General features: G+C 54.6%; 1 protein-coding gene across 1 annotated transcript; it reads left to right on the top strand.

Moving 5' to 3' along the window:
- Positions 1–395: 395 nt before the first annotated feature.
- On the top strand, positions 396–16,288 carry LOC143828585 (dysferlin-like; the record flags this gene model as incomplete). The annotated part of the gene is made up of 16 exons (XM_077318893.1): positions 396–525; positions 1,363–1,413; positions 2,030–2,060; positions 2,946–3,061; positions 3,339–3,465; positions 3,887–3,990; positions 4,670–4,738; positions 5,020–5,063; positions 5,841–5,923; positions 6,280–6,321; positions 8,311–8,426; positions 9,446–9,559; positions 9,847–10,024; positions 10,809–10,933; positions 11,737–11,843; positions 16,096–16,288. Coding segments are annotated over exons 3-16 (1,449 nt in total), but the record flags the coding sequence as incomplete, so codon positions are not given.
- Between the last annotated feature and the right edge of the window lie 3,058 nt (positions 16,289–19,346).

Genomic DNA, 19,346 nt, shown 5'->3' with positions numbered 1-19,346 from the left:
CGAACAGCCCTTTCACAGGGGTCGCAGCAGGGCAAGCAGCTTTGCCTGGGGGGGGGGGAGGCATCCATACAACAGCCTTGCAGGATAGATTGAGATATTCGTCTGTCTGGAGCAGCAGAAAAGGGCGAGATTGGCCTGGTGGAACAAGAGGCAGAACTGAACTGAGAAACCCTGGGGAAAAAACCCACTTTATAGACAATCCTGAACCATGGATTTTCACGCCATGGGTCAGTTTTGGTTTAATTTCTGTGAAAGAACCCTTGCAGAATTTATGGTTGGGGGTCACCCCTACATGCAGAACTGTATTGAAGGGTCGTGGCATGAGGAAGGTTGAGATCCACTGATTTAGGGGTCTGCGCAGGCCGGCTTCCCTGTGGTGCATTGTGGGTAAGGGTGTCTACCCGTCTCCTGTGATTTTCGTGCTGTCCCGGAGGCCACCCAGCATCTTCTTCTCTTCCCCAGACCTTTTTCTTCAACGTCTTTGAGTCTCCCCTGGACTTGTTTGACGAACCCATTTTCATCACGGTAAGTTTGGGAGAGGGCGTGTACGTGCCCCGCCGTCCTCGAGGGAGGGCGCCCGGCTGATGGGGCTCACATGAGACTCAGGGTGGAGTTGTGGCTAGACGGCCGGACTGGAATCTGGGAGACCCTGGTTCGAATCCCGACTCTGCCGTAGAGCGACTTTAGGCCACTCCCACCCTCTCAGCCTGGCCTACCCTGCAGGTGTGCTGGGAGGATTAAAGGGACCTGCCAAGTCACTGAATGTTCACCTTCTAAAATGCTGCTATATCCAGCCGCAAAACATAAGCCGACATTAAAGCACAAAGATTTGAAACATGTTGCCAAAATTCAAAACCTAACTTTTTCTGATTGGATAAATATGTGAACAAAGCTAATATGAAATGTACTAAATTCTGACAAATACAGAGAAGTTAGTAAATTTCGTATTAGTTTTGTTCACATATTCATCCAATCAGAAAAGGTTGGGTTTTGAATTTTGGCAACATGAGATAAACTGTATTTTTTTAAAATTAAAATATCTAAATTCCTACCTTTGCCCTGAGCATCTCGACTGAAGGAGGGTAATATTTACTGCTGACATCCAGAGGGGAGAAATTTTGGTGGCCAAAACAGTTTGAGCTCACATAGTCGATTTCTGCCATAGCTGGAATGCAGCGACCCTCAACCCGGCCCAGGGAGAGAGGCCAGGCACAGGCTGCCCCGCTCAGAAGCCTGGAAATCCACGTTCCCCCAAAGACCCCACCTAAGAAAAAGAGAAATCGCAAGAGCTACTATTGCTAACATTGAAGAGAAATTGCAAGAGCTGCTATTGCTGCACTAAATTCTGGTTTTCTGTTTCAGGTGTTTGATTCCCGTTCTCTTCGGACTGACTCTGTTATTGGGGAATTTCGGGTAATGGTGCCCTTTATGTCATTGCAGAAAGGGATCCGCATGTTTGGCTTTCTTTCGCACAGTCAGGGCCCTGTTTAGCTGGTTTGCCACCTGCAAGTGGGTCTCTGCTGGCAAAAGCAGAGCAAGCTTGTTCTGAGCGCTGAGATAAGCTTCTCGATCCACCCGGGAGAACAGCCCCAGGAGGCGAAAATGGACGCCAAAGATGCTAGTGGCCCAGCGGCCCTTGGAACGAGTGGGGGTTTGCTGTGCAAATTTACTCAGAAGTCTTAATAGAGCCCATGTGGCATCGTGGTCACTAGTGGTCAGGTTTGGACTCCCCACGCTTCTTCCCCATGCAGCCAGCTGGGGGACATGGGCCAGTCCCAGTTCTCTCAGAGCTCTCTCAGTCTCACGTACCCCACAGGGCGTCTGCTGTGGGGGGAGGCGGGGAAGGCGATTGGAAGCTGCTTTGGGGCTCCCTGTAGATTTCTGAAACTCCACGAGAATCACAGAATCATAGAATCCTAGAGTGGGAAGGGGCCATACAGGCCATCTAGTCCAACCCCCTGCTCAACACAAGATCAGCCCTAAGCATCCTAAAGCAACTTCCTAAGTGCTCCTTTGTTTGAATTTACAGATGGACGTTGGGACAATTTATGCTGAACCCAGTGAGTGTCTTGGAAACAACACGCGTCCCACAGCCCAGGGAAATCCTGGGATGCTGCATTTTGCTGCTTCTGTCGAAAGCAGAAACTCCCAAATGTTTTAAATGGAGACTTTTCAAATGGGGTGGGAGAGAGATGCTGACTTGGAGGAGGTCTGTGTGTGTGTGTGTGTGGGGGGGGGAGAAGGCCATTCAAAAAGACGTTGATGAATTCGTAGCTCTTGAAGAACAGTCTGGTTGCTGGGGGTTGGGGGTGGGCAGGGGCAGCATCTAGAGTCAAAGGCAGACTGCAGTACCCTTAAGAGCAGAAGTAGGGTTTCCAACCTCCAGGTCAGGCCTGGAGATCGCCTAGTGTTCCAGCTGACCTCCAGCCTACCAAGATCAGCTCCCTTGGAGAAAGTGACCGAACTCTACGGCATGAGACCCCAGGGACACTCCCCCAATCCCCAGGTGTTTCCCCCTGAGTTGGCAACCCTAAGCAGAAGGGAGGGTCTGGGCAGCTGCCCACTGAGAGGAAAGGGGCCCCTTGTTTAAGGGTGGCATTGCCCACCTCCAAGTGGAGGCCTCAGAGAGTGGATGACCATAGAGAGTGGCCTCCGGACCACAGAGATCAGTCCCCCTGGAGAGAACGGCCGCTTGGGACTCCGGGGCCCAGGACCCCACAGAGATCTCTCCCTTCCCCAAACCCTGCCCTCTCTGGGGTTCTCCCACCCTGGGGTTGACGGCCCTCGTAAATGGTGTGGGCCCCCATCTGCCCGGTTGCCCTGCCGCTTTGGCTGTTGCAGCCCCCAGGCTCCGTCGGGGATGGTCGAAGGGGCCCCCACTGGCCCTCTGGGCTGGCCGGTGTCCGTGTGGTTTTCGTCCTGCATCTCCGGGACGATTCTTCCAGGGCACTGCTTCCCCCGAAAGTGGCTGCTGCTCTCAGACCCGGAGGATTTCTCGGCCGGCGCAAGAGGCTACTTGAAGGCCAGCCTGCACGTCCTGGGGCCTGGCGATGAAGCACCCGTGAGTAGGGGGCTGCCACGATTTGGGGGAGGGGGGAGTGGTGGGCTGGAGGAAACCTGGGTCACCTCCAGCCTCTCTGCTCTTTGCTCTCTTGGTCGGGGCAGGGGGTGGAAAGAAGCCATGTTGCCTCCAGGGAAGAGGTAACCTGGGGTGGGAGGGGGGCTTGTGGGGAGAGGTCCCTTCTCGTGCCCCTGCTCAGTTGCTTCCAAGGCCCCTCTCTGCTTCCTGCTTCTTCCTCTTTGGCCTTCTCTCGGGTGACGTTTCGTCTGCTTGGCAGATGGAGAGAAAGGAAGGGGCTGACGAGAAGGACGACATCGAGGGCAACCTCCTCCGGCCGGCCGGGGTGTGTCTCCGAGGGGCCCACTTCTCCCTCCGGGTCTACAGAGCCGAAGACCTGCCCCAGAGTGAGTGGGTCCGAGTGGGGATGCCTGAGGCTGATCCTGCACTGAACAGGGGGTGGGACTGGATGGCCTTCATGGCCCCTTCCCACTCTAGGGTTCTGTTCTATGCTTCTAAAAAGAGGGTGTGTTGGGTTTTTTAAAGAGTAGCTTTGACTGTTATATTCAGATGAGGAGGAGATTGAGAGAATCTGGTTGCTTTTCAGTCTATCTTTGTTATTATTATTACATCAACAGTCCTTTCTTTTCTGTCTATTTCTTCCTTTTCTAAAATAAACCACCTCCTAGCCCCCCTCCTGTTAGCATAACCAAAGTGTTGAGGGTGACCCTCTTGTGGATTTGAAGGATGGGCGGGTGGTCCATCTGTAGCCCCTCCGCTGCAGAAAGCCTTTTCCTGACCCCCCCTCCGGTTTCTCTTCCTTTCCAGTGGACGATGCCATCTTGGATGGTGTCAGGCAGATCTTTGGGTTTGACAGCAACAAGAAGAATTTGGTGGATCCTTTTGTGGAAGTTACCTTTGCTGGCAAAACGGTAAGTCCAGTAGTTGATTCTCTTCATAAATAAATTCCCTTTTAAAACTCTCTCAACAGGGTTCTGGGTTTGCAGAGTTTAAATCTGCAAAGAGGGGGAACGCGCCAGACTGGTTAAAAGAATAAATAGTTTAAATAAGAAGTAACAACTTTGTGTAGAAAGAAGAGAGGAGAGACACCTAGCCAACCTCTTCTGTGTCTTCATTCTGCTCAGCTGCTGTTCTGGAGGCAAGCAGGGAGGATGTGTGCTCAAAAGAGCACAAAGTCTCCCATTCAGCCAGTCAGGACACAGAAGGAGATCCTTTGGAAAATATCAGGAAGTTCCTGATCTAACTATGCTCAATCCACACCAACTCTGATGCCCCCTGCAGGACATTCTCTATGTTCTGTTCACTCATGCATACTGCAGGTCTTGGATATGCCCACAGAAAACACCTTAGCTCCAGCTTTTCTAGTCGTGGCAGCTTGCATTTCTTGAAGGAAATATATTTTCCAGAATTACCGCCTAAATTCCCTGGTTGCCTTGGCAGCTGAAGCTTTTCTTATTAAGGCAACGCCAAGAGCCACGGACTGCTGAGCCTCCCTCCAGATTTAGCTTCTGTGCTAATCCTTGGTCCTGAGGGTTGATTGACAGCGATGAAGTGGATGTCTTGACCCTGGCTCTTCCCTTCTTTCCTCAGCTCTGCAGCAAGGTCCTGGAGAAGACCGCCAACCCTCAGTGGAATCAAAGCATCACCCTACCTGCCATGGTGAGCAAAGGGGTTGGCTTCTTCTGGAGGCTCCTTGGTTGGTTCTCTCCTCTGGGTGGGACGAGCCTCATCTTGGCTGGCAGAAAGTCCCAGGTTCAATCCCCGGCATCTCCAGTTAGAAGGACCAGGCAGCAGGGGATGTGGCAGACCTGCACTTAGGACCCTGGAGAGCAGCTGCCAGTCTGAGTAGGCAAGACTGACCTTGAGGGACCTGGGCTCTGATGCAGCATAGGACAGTCTCATGAGTCCCCTGACCTTTTCTCCTCTCCCCCTCTCCCTAGTTTCCTTCCATGTGTGAGAAGATGAGGATCCGGGTTATGGACTGGTGAGTTCGAAACGAAGTCGCCAATATGAGGAGCTGAAAGCAAAGCAGGGCTTAATTTTATGAGAGGCAAATGGGAAGGAGAACCTGTTCTGGTCTGGGCTGTCCTAGAGGGACAAGCTGAAGGTGCTGGGAATATCTGGCTGGATGCATAAAGGGATGCCAGGCACAGAAGGGAGCACCTGCAGGAGTCAGGACCTGGCACCCGTCCTGGAGGCCCCTTCCCACTCCGAGATTAAATACATCAATAAGCCAGCAGGCAAGTGGAGAGGTGGGGACCCCTCCTCTCTTTAGTGCGGCAACTGCCTCTCTCCTTGCTTATCTTCCTCCTTGACTCCAAGATGGAAATGGCTCCTTGTGCCAAACCAGCTCCTCCCTCCCAAAGTCAAAGGAGCTCCACCCTCACTCACCACCCCAAAAGCCCTGGGTGCAACTTCCCAGCTGAGAACGCGTCTTGGGGCATGACATTACCTGGGGATCTGGCCCTTCTGGGAGGGTTTCTGAAGCCCTGGTGTTTGTGCAAGCAAAGGGTACCGGGCGGCTATGAAGCCAAACACAGTTTGAGCCCAGGGACACCTTGAAGACCAGCCAAGCTCAATCTGGACATAAATGTTTGTGCGCATGCACACTTCTTCCTACTGAGATCTAGAAGGATCAGAAGAAGCGCATGTCCAGGAAAGCTTCTACCCAGAATTGAACTTGGCTGGTCTTCCAGGTGTCCTTGGACTCCCGACGCAGTGGCTGAAAACATTTCAAGAAAAATGCTTGTTTCCCTTTCAGGGATCGTGTCACTCACAATGACGTGGTTGGCACCAGCTACCTGTGCATGTCTCGGATCTCGGCCCCGGGAGGGGAGCTGGAAGGTATTCTGTCACGAGGCTGGATCCTCAGAAATGGGGGGGGGGGGATGAGGCCTGTGAGGCTTTGTTTGAAAAAGCTTGAGCAGGAGGTTTTGCCAGTAACTGGCTGGCATCTTCAGAGGCAGGACATGGCAAGATGGGAATTGCAAAGAGGTAGGACATGGCAAGATGGACCGTCTCCATGCCAGCCCTTGGGGGTGGGGAGAGATTCTCACCTTGCCGTGTTCTGCCTCTGAAGACGCCAGCCACTGTTGAACTGTCAGGGATTAAAACAGCCCGGAAACCCCACAACAGCCAATGGCCTCTGGCTGTGAAAGACTCTTTCCTCTGACTCTTTCTCCCGTCTCTTTCTGCCTCAGACGAGCCCCCTGCCCTCGCAAAGTTCCCCAAAGCAGGCTCCCGTACGTTCCTCGGCATGCCGCCCCCTCTCCCGCTCTTCCCTGCACGGCCCCTGGAGAAGTTCTGCCCCTCTTCCCCGCATTGTTGTTTGGGGCCTGCTAAGATTGTCGACTGGGGTTGGGGGCCGGAAACTGCCTTGTCCAAAGGGCCGCCTCGTGTGCAGGCCGTGCATGCGTGTTCCTGGGGGGGTGGTGGAGGGAATTTGAGGGAGACTGGGGCATGGGCTTCACTGGTGAACCGGATCTTGGCCTCGCAGGGAGCCTTCTTTGAGTCTTTGCTTGCATGTGAGGGTGGCAGGTGGAGAGGGGAGGGGAAAGGGGGGGAAGAGGGTGTCCTCCTAGATTTGCTGCTTCGGCGGCTCAGTCTGCTTAATTAATTCATTTATTTGCACCATTTGTGTCCTGCCTTTCTGCCCTTGCAAGACAGCTAACCCTTGACAAAATGCATGATAAAATAGCATTATGAACATATATCCCTGACATGTGCACTTGCATTCTGATATGTCATTACATTTCCCCCCTAACATATATCATGACCTTTATTAAAATAAAAGAGTTAAAATGAGAATTAAAATATCTGTGTAAAGTGCTGTCAAGTCACAACCAACTTCCAAGGCAAGGGAGAAGCAGAGCCATGGCCTTCCTCTGCAGAGCCTTTCTTGGTGGTCTCCCATCCAAGGACTGACTTAATGGTGACCTCAGCAAGGGGCTTCCAAGGCAAGGGAGAAGCAGAGGGCACTCATGGCCAGTCATGAGTAGAAACGGACCTTTCAAGGAGGCAGAGCTTTTATACTACTCAGGACAAGGCTGCAACCAATCAGTTCTGGTCTCTCTCCTGTGCACCTGACCTGGAAGCTTTTATAGGCAACTGGGAGTGTCACATGACTCATCCTGGCCTATTGGTGCAAAGCACTTTCCTAGCTGAAAATCCCTCCTTTGGCCACTGCAGGGCAGTGGTGACCAGGCGGAATCCCCAAGCTCAGAGCAGGAGAACAGAGTCCTTCTTGGACGCCCTCCTCAACATTATCCTTGGTGGAGTTGGTCAGCCAGGATTCTCCAGCTATTCCATGGCTGCTCAGCTGTCTTGACAAAGAGTCTCTGTGAACTGAATATTTGTAATTTGTCATAGAGTCATAGAACCATAGAGTTGGAAGGGGCCATACAGGCCATCTAGTCCAACCCCCTGCTTAACACAGGATCAGCCCTAAGCATCCTAAAGCATCCAAGAAAAGTGTGTATCCAACCTTTGCTTGAAGACTGCCAGTGAGGGGGAGCTCACCACCTCCTTAGGCAGCCCCTTCCACTGCTGAACTAGAATCATAGAATCATAGAGTTGGAAGGGGCCATACAGGCCATCTAGTCCAACCCCCTGCTCAACGCAGGATCAGCCCTAAGCATCCAAGAAAAGTGTGTCTCCAACCTTTGCTTGAAGACTGCCAGTGAGGGGGAGCTCCCCACCTCCTTAGGCAGCCTATTCCACTGCTGAACTACTCTGACTGTGAAAAACTTTTTCCTGATATCTAGCCTATATCGTTGTACTTGTAGTTTAAACCCATTGCTGCGTGTCCTCTCCTCTGTCCCCTAATGTTGTTTCAATTCAGGAATGAGTGCCTGTCGGTTGACCTTTCCTGGTGTGGATCGTTTTTGATTTTTAAAACGTGCTTGTTGCTTTTTGTGTGCTCGAAATTGCCTGCAACTATCAACAGTCTAAAGTATTTGAATCTGTTAATGAAGGGGAAATTTGAGAAATTTTCGTTTCCACTTTAAAGCCTGAAGTCCCTCTAGTGACTCATTTGGGGCCAGTTTGGCTGTGTGTGTGTGTGTCCTGAGACATCTAGATGGACTTTGGTGCTGAGGGAGAGCTGCCGGGAGAGCCTTCTTGGGGGCCTAAGAGAGCCTTGCATGGATTCCCTGCATGAGTGTTGACAAACTACCTCCATAGCCTCAAGCTAACACTCTCTCTCTCTTCCTCTCTCCCTGGTGTCCCCTCAGTTGATGACGCGTTGGGTTTCTTGCCAACCTTTGGTCCGTGTTTCATCAACCTGTACGGAAGCCCACGAGAGTTCACGGGATTTCCGGACCCCTATGAAGAGCTCAACATGGGCAAGGTGAAGTGACGGCCTTTGAAGTTCTGTTCGTGCCCCAGGGGGGCCCCAGGGGGCTGACCACCACTGCCCTCTGGCCCAGCCTGGCCTCAGTGTTGTTGTCTTCCCTCACCTTGACAGGGATGGTCTGTGGTCAGGAGGGAAACTCCTGAAGGGCTGCAAAGTTTCAAGGAGAATGCCCAGATTGGGGTGTCATTTATCAACTGCTGGGCAGGTCCTTCAGAGGCAAAATAGAACCTGCACCCGCAGGGATACTCTAATCTTTGATTACCAGATTTGTATTATTTTGCTGCACAATTCAAAGTGGTTCTCCCTGCAACTCTTCCAGTTGCTCTGCCCTGGCTTGGTTTCCCCTGTAGAGAAATATAGATGCACGGGGGAACCAATATGGCAATACAATATCCAAAATGGACTTATATGGAGTCTTCTGTCTTCAGTAATTCTTTATTCTTGATAATTTCACACAAGTTCCAATGTGTTTCGCCTTACAGCTTTTTCAAGGGACAATGGTGTTCATATTTTAGGACCGACTTTATAAAAGACGCATCTGCAGTGCCACAAGCTACATTTAGCTCTTGTTAGGATGGCTTTACACTCTGTCAAGAGATTATTTTATAAAGTTGGTCCTAAAATATGAACACCGTTGTCCCTTGAAAAACCTATAAAGCGAAACACATTGGGACTTGTGTGAAATTATAAAGAATAAAGAATTACTGAAGATAGGAGTCCATTTTGGGTATTTTATTGCCATATTGGTTCCCCAGTGTGTCTATATTTCTCTATACTGTTTCTTCACTGGGACCCGCCCCTCCCAGTTCATTGTTTTTCGTTCCCCCCATGACAAGTACAGACCTTCCTCTCATGAGGTCGGGGACGCACGCAAGAGTCATTTGTTCATGGGATGTTCGGCTTTTGTTCGAACGGGGTTTGTTGGAAGCGGGTGTTGTGGGGAGACACTGCTCTGCCCTGCCCACCCCAAAACATCTCTTCTCACGCTGCCGTCTGCTCTCGTTGTCCCAAAGGGAGAGGGTGTCGCCTATCGGGGGAGGCTGCTGGTAGAACTGGAGACCAAGTTGGCGGATCACGTGGAGCAGAAGGTGGAGGAGATCCCTGCGGATGACACTCTGCGGGTGGAGGTAACGGGCCCTCCCGGCAGCCCTGGCTTTCCACACACCGTTCTTCCATACATCGTGCAGGTTAATGATGGGCCTGCCGAGGGCGGTTGCCTGAGGGATGGGGGCCCCTTTTCTCGATCTGCCTCTGGCCGGGCCTGGCAGGCCTTTCAGAATAATTGCAGGATGCCCTCAGCCACAGGGCACAGGGAGGCCCTGATCTTTCAAGCAGTGCAGTTTCGAGGGAGAGGGGAAGAGTCCCTGGGAGGCAATTCCTGCACCCTCTCTCTCTCTCCCCCCACGTGTGGCAGAAGTACCTGCGGAGGAGGAAGTTCTGCCTCTTTGCTGCCTTCTATTCGGCCACCATGCTGCAGGATGTGGATGACGCCATCCAGTTTGAGGTCAGCATCGGCAACTACGGGAACAAGTTCGACAGCACCTGCCTGCCCTTGGCCTCCACCACCCAGTTCAGCAGGGCTGTGTTTGACGGTAAGGGGGGGGGCGGGCAGGAAGGCCGGGAGGGCGACGAGGGGGTCCCGAGAATTGGCTGGGCTTCTCCCACTTCCGGCTCGGCCGAGGTCCCTGCCTGAGGCCTGCCCGGCTTCTTCTCCCCTCCCTTTCTTTGGAAAAGGACTCCACAGTGCAAGACTTTATACCAACCGTTCAAATCAGGATATAAGAACATCTTTTTCAGAATGATATCTTTGTAAAGCGGAAGACAAAAATGAAACAGCCAGCTTGGAGTTTTGATCAAGAGCAGCAGCCTCTAATCCTGGGAGCAGGGTTTGGTTCTCTCCTCTTCCTTCTCCATGCAGCCTGCTGGGTGACCTTGGGCCAGTTGCAGTTCTCTCAGAGCTATAATCTCAGAGCAGTTCTCTTAGAGCTCTCCTTCCTCACAGGCTGTCCATTGAGGGGAGAGGAAGGGAAGGTGATAGTCACTTTGAGACTCCTTCAGGTAGGGGAAAGCGGGGTTCTTCTGCATTCCCAGTCCAGTGCTCTTTTGAAGAATCCTAAAGGTGGCCCCATCGTGACTCCCCCTCAGAGCAGGGGTCTCAGCAGCAGCCCTCAGGCACGGTAGCGAGGGAAGGAAGAGCCCACCCTCCTCAGGAGAGACCTGTGCCTGCACACACCTGATGCTGTGGCCTTGGCCTTTCTGCACCCTCTCCGGCCCAGGGCTCAGCATGTTGGGGTGCAGGGGCATCCTTTGTAAGCTCCCAGGCCAGGACTCGGTCGTGGGGCGGCCGGCTGAAGCCCTCCGGTGTCTCCCTGGCAGGCTGCCAGTACTACTACCTGCCGTGGGGCAACGTGAAGCCCGTGGTCGTGCTCTCCTCCTACTGGGAAGACATCAGCCACCGGACGGACGTGCAGAACCTGCTGGCTGGGGCTGCGGATCGCCTGGTGAGTGGAGCTCTTCGGACGTGTTGTGGGAGGGGGAGGCGGGAATCGCCACTTGGGCGAGGAGGAGAAGAGTTGGTTTTAGATCCCGCTTTCCCCTTTCTGAAGGAGTCTCCAAGTGGCTTACAGCCACCTTCCCTTCCTCTCCCCATCACAAACGCCCTGTGAAGTAGGTGGGGCTGAGAGAGCTTGGGAAGAACTGTTCTATGAGAACAGCTCTAAAAGAACTGTGAGGAGGCCAAGGTCACCCTGCTGGCTGCATGTGGAGGAGGAAGAGTGGGGAATCGGTCGTGGCTCGCCAGATTAGAGGCCGCCACTCATGAGGCCCAGTTGGGTGCAAACTGAGGGATCTCCACCCCCCCCCCCCGCATCCTGAAGAGGTTCAGGCATCACCTTGATTCTATAGAGCGCAGAAACCGGCTGGTAGATGACCGGGTCCGAGCCCATTTGTGTCTTCGGTTTATTCCGGAAGACAACAGGAAACCTGCCCTGGCTTTGAGCCGGGTGGGGGGAAGGAGTGGTTGCTTTCAGAGTGATTTTTCAGGAACGGCCCACCTGGACTCAGCTCCCCTGCATCGTAGGTCTACTGCACAGAGGGCCCCAGGGGGTGGCTGGGGTGGGGCTAGCAGGAGCGCCCCTCACAGTGTCCGGCCGGCCACCCTTGAGAGAGAGCAGAGCTCTTTCTGCCCTTGACCCGCGAGTGGCCGTCCGAGGACCCCTTGGCCTGGCGCTCGAGACCGCAAGGGCGGCCGGAATGAGGGAGGTCCCGGGAGTGAAGCCGCGTGTGGTTTTTGTGCTCTGCACAGGAAGCGAACCTGGACCTGGTCCACCGTGCCCTGCAAGCCAAGTGCTCGGCCCTTGACTTGGACACCCTGGTCGCCCGCTTGATTGATGAGATCATCGTGGACTGCAGGTACGGGCCTCGGAGGCCGCCCGCCCGCCCGCCCGCCCGCCTCTCTGCGGCTTTCATTGCGAGGTTTGTTTGGCTTGGACGGGGCCCCCGGCGCTGCAGAATGTCGCCCATTGGCGAGAGCTCCCGTGAAGGTGGCCGAGCCAAGGCACGGAGTTGAAAAGGTGATATTCGAGGCAGGCCATAAATTTCCCCTCGGCCTACCTGAATGGGCCTCATTGTCCTTGGGCCGGGCCGTTCCGACAGGCCGTCTGCCGAGGCCGGCTCCTCGCTTGGGGGGTGGGACGGCCTCCGGCTGGCGGTCCCCGGCCTCGCTGTCATCAATCGGTTACATAGCGTCTAAAGTTCAAAGCGCCAGAGAAATCTCCGTCTTGATCTTCCCCGTAGCCGCCCTGTGAAGTCCCTCCAGGATTGTTCCCCCTCTGCCGGCTGCTGCCGTGGGGCCGAGGAGGGGTGGGGAAAGCCATACCCCCCCCACCCCCCAGCTCCTGAAGGTGGCCTCAGGGGAAAACCAGGAGCCCAAGCGTGGCAGAAGCCCTGTGGGTGGGCTTACTTGCAAGTAAAATGGATGAGCTTGCTTACCCCCCCCCGAACCAAAGGAGTGGGAGATTGCGGTGGAAGACTCAGGCGGCCACCAGGTGGGTCTGAAGCTGCAGAACCACAGAGTTTGGGTCCGGGGCCCCTTGGAGAGCAGCCAGTTTACTTCTGGGTCTGAGCTTCTGTGTGCAGCCACACTTGGTCCGGTGCCAGTGGGGCAGCCTAGATGGGCAACTTCTGCTCTGTGTTGAGAGGGAGCCATTGGACCCTTTCAAACTGTTCCAGGAAGGGTGGCTTCCCCGTGCCCTTGCTCGGGCCCCGGACACCCACCATGTGGGCAACGGGAGGTGGGTGCAGGCTGCCAAGGGCCTTGGGGCCCCTAAGGTCTGAAACTCGAGGGTGTGTGCAGGCAGAAGTGGCCCGGTCCATTGTCAGGAGCTGCTCCATCTTCCGTCCTTTTTCTTCCATGGCCGCATGGTTGGTCCTGATCCATACCGAGAGCCAGCTAGGCATAGTGGTTAGGAGGGGTGGCCTCTAATCAGGAGAACCAGGTTCGATTCCCTGCCCCTCCTCCTCATGCAGCCAGATGGGTGGCCTTTAGCCAGCTCAGTTTTCTCAGAGCTCTCTCAGCCCCCTCCTACCTCACAGGGTGTATTTTGTGGGGAGAGGAAGGGAAAAGTATTTGTCAGCTGCTCTGAGACTCCTTCAGGTGGTAAAAAACTGGCTTCCAAAAGGCAGCGCCTCCTCTTCTGCTGGGCCGGTAAAGCTGCTTCCCCCCTTAGAAGAAGAAGAGTTGGTTCTTATATGCTGCTTTTCTCTACCCGAAGGAGTCTCAAAGCCCAAGGTCACCCAGCTGGTTGCATGTGGGGGAGCGCAGAATCAAACCCGGCATGCCAGATTATAAATTCACACTCCTAACCGCTACACCAAACTGTCTCTCTTAAAAAAACCTACAGGGGAGCTCCAGTCCCAGTTCTCCCAGCGTCTTGCCTAATGTTGTTCCCGGCAGAACATTTTCCAGATGCAGTCTAGTACGGTTGCCAAACTGGCCAAGGAATTTCTGGACTTTTGGGGGTGGTGCCTTGTGGGGGGGGATCTGGGGAGTGATTTCACCCCGAATCTATGCCATACCGTGCAGCCTGCCTTCTGTTGCTGCCATTCTGGGGAACTGATCTGTCTGGAGAGCAGATATAATTCCAGGAGAACTCCAGGCCCCACCTGGAGGTTGGCAAGGCCAGCTGGGGGACACTGGTGAGTTGTGTGGATTCCCAGCTTGCCCATTAAGCCCATTCAGCAGTGCCATTAGCAGCTGGTTCCAACTTGCACCAAGAAAGCGGGGCGCCCAGGGAGCTTTGGGGAGTCTCTGCTGGACTCTGGCTCTTTCCTGCCACTCCACCCAGACTCAAGCGGCCACTCGCCTTCTGCCCGTCGCTGCCCCTGCATGGGATTGGTCTTGCTGGCACAGCAGAGATGCGCCTTCCCTACAGTTGCCACCTCCAGGATGGGAACTCCTGGAGATTTGGGGGTGGGGGCTGGGGAGGAAAGGGAAAGGGCCCCAGTGGGATGGCATGCCGTACAGCCCCCCTCCCCAGCTGCTGCTCTTCTGTGGCGTGGAGGCCATTGGATATTCTGGGAGAGCTCCAGACCCCACCTGGAGGTTGGCAGCCCCAACTCCTCCCTCTGTCACTTGCCCAAGGTGAGGGAATGAAGCCGCCAGCCTTCACTTGCCAAACCACACCGGCCGCCGTGCGGGAAACGGGGATGTTCTTTCCACCTTGTTTATTTCTTTTCGGAGCTCCCCGAAGGAACCGCTTCGGCCTCCCACCTCCCTCCCTCTCCGCCCCCCCAGCCTCTCCTTTACGGTGAGCTCGCCTAGAGCAGAGACTCCTTCCCGGGGCCATAAGCATGGCTCGGCTTCTGTGTGTGCCAGACGTGACCTGGGGCGAGTCCCAGGACTGGCGTTTCCCAGAGGTGAGGCTCCCTCCAAGAAAAACCCAATTAAACGGTGGGGAAATGTCAATGCAGGACTCTTCCAAAGCGGTGGTTTGTGCAGGCCAGGAACGGAGCAGCCCTGGCAGGAGAGGGGAAGGAGGGGGAGGAGGAGGAGGAGCTGCCTGGCCGTGGAAGCAGAAGCCGGACTTAGCTGTCATGCAGGTTCCCAGCAGACGGCCAGGGGGATGCTGCTCAGATAGACTTCACTTGGAGCTGGAGCTGCAGCCAAGCATCCTCACAGGCTGGGCCCGGCAGGGCTGAGTCGGAGAGCCGCTCCTGGCTAAAAGCCTCAGCCCTTGACTGTGTGACGTGACTACAAAGGAAAGGGCATTTGGGAGAGGCCAGGGCAACCCCAAGCTGGCCTGCACAGCCGTAGCTTCCATTTGCACTAATGGGGCTTACTCTGTCAGGCTGCATCCTGCAGAGCTTCCCTTTTGCCCCAGGAGAGCCTTTCAAGAATGGGAGACGAATGCTCCCCCCTCCCCTTTCCCCACCACACTGAGCACCGCTCCTGGCCTGCATGGCTTGCTTCTCCACCTCCTTCCCAGACCACACCTGGAAGGGCCTCTGATCTGCAGGCTGCAAAGAGCAAAGCCCCCCCCCCTTGATGAAAGGGAGGCTCGGAAGGGACCTGAGGAGGCCAGCTCTGGGCTGAGAAGTACCTGGAGACTTTGGGGGAGGGGGTAGCTGAGAATGGGCAGGATCTGGCATGGGGAGCGGCCTCAGTGAGGTATACCCCCGGGGAGCCCACCTCCTGAAAGCCATTTTCTCCAGGGAAATTGACCTCCGGCACCTGGAGACGAACGATAATTCCAGAGCCCCCCCCCCCAGGTCCCACGTACATCCCTAAATGGGCTACAACCTTCTACTCTGCTGAGGTTCCTCCCCTGCCCAAATCTACCTTCCGCAAGTTCCCTATCACATCTCCATGAATTTTCCAACCCAAGCTGCCCAGCAGTGGAATCGTCTGCCTAAGGAGGTGGGGAGCTCCCCCTCTCTGGCCGTCTTCAAGCAGCGACTGGACAGATCCTTCTCCTGGATGCTTGAGGCTGATCCTGCACTGAGCAAGGGGTGGGACTAGATAGCCTGCATGGCCCCTTCCCACTCTAGGAGTCTAGGAGTCCAGTTCAGCAGTGGAAGGGGCTGCCTAAGGGGGTGGGGAGCTCCCCCTCTCTGGCCGTCTTCAAGCAGCGACTGGACAGATCCTTCTCCTGGATGCTTGAGGCTGATCCTGCACTGAGCAAGGGGTGGGACTAGATAGCCTGCATGGCCCCTTCCCACTCTAGGAGTCTAGGAGTCTAGTTCAGCAGTGGAAGGGGCTGCCTAAGGAGGTGGGGAGCTCCCCCTCTCTGGCCGTCTTCAAGCAGCGACTGGACAGATCCTTCTCCTGGATGCTGGAGGCTGATCCTGCTTTGAGCAAGAGGTGGGATTAGATGGCCTGCGTGGCCCCTCCCCACTCTAGGATTCCATGATTTTGCAGACTGCTGGGGAAGGCCATTGTTCCGGTACCTTTCAACTCCAGCAGTCTCTATTGTATTTATGGGTGCAAGAGGGCGAAGGTCAGGGTGCCTCCATTCCCCTAATGAAGGTCATCTGTGGCGGGTCAAGGAGCCTGGGAGGCATTGGGGCAGCCCACTGGTTTGCTCCGTCCTTCTCTCTCTGGGCAGGACAAGCAAGGGCTGCGGGTGCAATCCATAGCTGCGGTTTCTGCGGTTTCCTCCCTCAGCCAGCCGCTGGTGGACGTTGCCCAGAAGCCCTCCGGCACCCACTTGGACCACTACCTGCACCACTTCCGCACCACCCACCTGAGGCAGATCACCCAGGCAGCCTTGAGGCTGAAGCACGAAGATTCTGACCTGCAGGTGGTGCTGGATCAGGCGGAAGACTGGCTCTCCAGGCTGAAATCCATGGCAGAGGAGGTAGGTGGGCGACCTGTCTTGGAGGGAGGGGGAATTTCCCCCAATGCTTTTGGTTTTCATCGGCTTTACGGGGTGAATCCCAAAGGTCTGGCTGGCAGCGAGCAGGAGGAGGGCCCCCCCCCGCCCCCCGCATCATCCCTCGGGTCTCTGGGATTTTCCCACCCCCAAAGTGGGCAACTCCGTTGAGAGCTGCTGAGGCATGGAGGTTGAAGACAGATGGTCTCTGATCACTCAGCCCCTCCTGCCTCCAGGGGGTCTGTTGTGGGGAGAGGAAAGGGAAGGCGACTGGAAGCCCCTTGGAGACTCCCTTGGGCAGTGAAAGGCGGGGTATAAAAAACAACCTTTCTTCTTGTCTGGAGAACTGGGTTTGATTCCACACTCCTCTTCCACGGGCACCCAGCTGGGTGACTTTGGGCCAGTCACAGTTCTCTTAGAACTATTCTGGCAAAACAGTTCTCCTAGAAGTCTCTCAGCCTGACTTTACAGGGTATCTGTTGTGGGGTGAAGAAGCGAAAGGTGTTTCTAAACTGCTTGGGACTTTTTTCCTTGAGGCTGAGAGAGCCCTGAGATTCCTGCTTGGTCAGAGCAGTTTTCTCAGTGCTGTGTTGAGCCCAGCGTCACCCAGCTGGCTGCATGTGGAGGAGGAACGGAGAATCAAACCCATCTCGCCAGGCTAGAAGCCCTCCCTCCCAGCCCCTCCTCCAAGCTGGCTCCTGGGAGTGTGGCCAGCTACAGTAGGGTGGCCCAATCCAGGTTGGGGATGGAGCCCAGGGAGGTCCCCTTAGTGGGGTCTGATGCCACAGAGCCCCCTTTCCATAGCAGCCATCTTCTCCAGGGAACAGAACTTTGTGGTCTGGAAATGAGCTGCAATTTCCAGGGGATCTCCAGGCCCCAAACTGGGGACATGTGGAGGGGGGCTGGGGGGGCCGTGGTGGAGCTGTCTGTCCGGCTCACTGAGAGGCCTGTGCTGCCCCCGGGGGGCTGGCCATTTGGGGAGACTGGAGCAGCGGCAGGCTCTGCCCGGGGGCAGCACAGCCCGCAGCTCCGGGAGAGAACATTTGGTCCTCGAGAGGCGTCCCTGGCACTCCAGGGCACTCTCTGCTGCCAAGGCTGGGGGGGGGGGGTTTGGCGGCCCTTTCTCCTTGGCAGGGAGCCCTCTGCTGCCTCTGGCGGGGGCCAGACTGCTCTCCACCAGCTGTGTGCTGCCATAGACCCTGGAGGGAGGGGAAGGAACCCTGCAAACGGAAAGGCAGCCCGCAAGGCTGTTGTCTGGGGGATTCGAGAGGCCTCTTCCCTCTCCTGCACTCCCCGGCTGCTGGCTGCGGGGCCTGTGGGTCCCGGGCTCTAAAGGATGCAAACACACCCGGTGCTCAGAGCTCAAGCTCTCTGTTCGGCCCAGCGACACATAAATAACTTCCTCAAAGGAAGGCGGCGAATCGTGAAGCGAGAACCAAGTACGTGATGAGGAGGCAGGGAGAGGGTCCCGTGGCTCCAGGGGCTAAACATGTTGGGATGCCGTAGAACAGCTGGATTCAACCTCTGAATCCCAACCTCTGAATCCCAGGGCTCAGAGGCCAAATCAGGAGAAGGCCTCGACCTCCGTGCCCTGTTTTTGGTCCTCCAGAGCCATTGGCTGACGCTGTGGGAGACGGACAAGCCTATCTGGTCCTGCAGGGCTCTGCCGACATTCTGAAGCCCTTTTGGCTCCATGCTAGACTTTAAAGCAGGGGTAGTCAAACTGCGGCTCTCCAGATGTCCATGGACTACAATTCCCAGGAGCCCTGGGAATTGTAGTCCATGGACATCTGGAGGGCTGCAGTTTGACTACCCCTGCTTTAAAGCCTCCACCTTTCCCTTCAAGGCAAGCATGCTGCCTTTTGGATCCACCCCATTCTTCTTATTAGCACAAAAACTAAATATTCGTTTCCTCTTGCTGGCTACGTTTAAACTAACAAGCTATTAACGGGTGTCCGGCAACTAGTAGCTCCTTGCCATGGCAAGAGATCAGTGCTAATTGAATTGTCCGTCTTCTAACGATCAAAAAAGGGCCCTCTTCTTCTTAGTTGAAACCAGGGCTGGCCAAAGAGAAGACCATGGCGAGACACCGTTTGGCCACCCTTGGTTAAAACAAACAAGATGCGTCCCCCTCTTAGCCCTAGCCAGTTCAGACCCCGTTAGCAGCATCGATGTAGAGTTAGATTTTCCTCTCCCCCAGGTGCATCACCTTATGCTTACTTGCACAAAATATAATTGACCACGTTGATGCTCGCTCACCCAATTTGGGGAGATATTCCAGGGTTTTTTTTTTTGCAATCACCCCTGGTTTTCACCATCCTGAACAAGTTTCTTCCTCGAGCAACCCGTGTTCCCCAAAGGCCCAGCGGCTTTCCTGGCTGGCTTTCTGCGCCGGATACATTTGAAGAAGTGCTAATTGTCTTGAATTTTTTTTTTAGTAATCTCCTCTTAATGTTCTTTTCTTGTTTGTCGGCTTGACTGCCCCCTGCCTTTGCTCCTTTCAATTCCCCTCATTCGGATAAACCTTCCACGTTTGAAATGAAGGATTTCTTGTTGTGTTTCTGCCTTCTGTGGTTTCCTTGAACTGGGCTGTTAACCAGGCAGGTATCCTTTTACATGCAGCGGTCGCTTTCTGACCTGAGGGACACGTTCCCTCTGCTCACCGTTTCTGTGGTTTTAAATAGTTTCTCAGCTTCCTTGAAGGGCTGGATGGGCTTCACCCTTTGAGAGCCTCCTCTCTTTCTTTCTTTCTTTCTTTCTTTCTTTCTTTCTTTCTTTCTTTCTTTCTTTCTTTCTTTCTTTCTTTCTTTCTTTCTTTCTTTCTTTCTTTCTTTCTTTCTTTCTTTCTTTCTTTCTTTCTTTCTTTCTTTCTTTCTTTCTTTCTTTCTTTCTTTCTTTCTTTCTTTCTTTCTTTCTTTCTTTCTTTCATTTCTATACCGCCCTCCCATGAGGCTCAGAGCGATTTTCACAAAACGTAGGGATAATTCAGCACAATTCATCGCAGCAACTTCCATAATGGAAGACGATGTTTCTCATGACAACA

The sequence above is a fragment of the Paroedura picta genome, unplaced genomic scaffold, assembly GCF_049243985.1.
Source record: "Paroedura picta isolate Pp20150507F unplaced genomic scaffold, Ppicta_v3.0 Ppicta_v3_sca72, whole genome shotgun sequence".
NCBI classification, from domain to species: Eukaryota; Metazoa; Chordata; class Lepidosauria; order Squamata; family Gekkonidae; genus Paroedura; species Paroedura picta.
The sequence above is the reverse complement of the archived record's forward strand: the minus strand, read 5'-3'. Positions and strand labels throughout refer to the sequence as shown.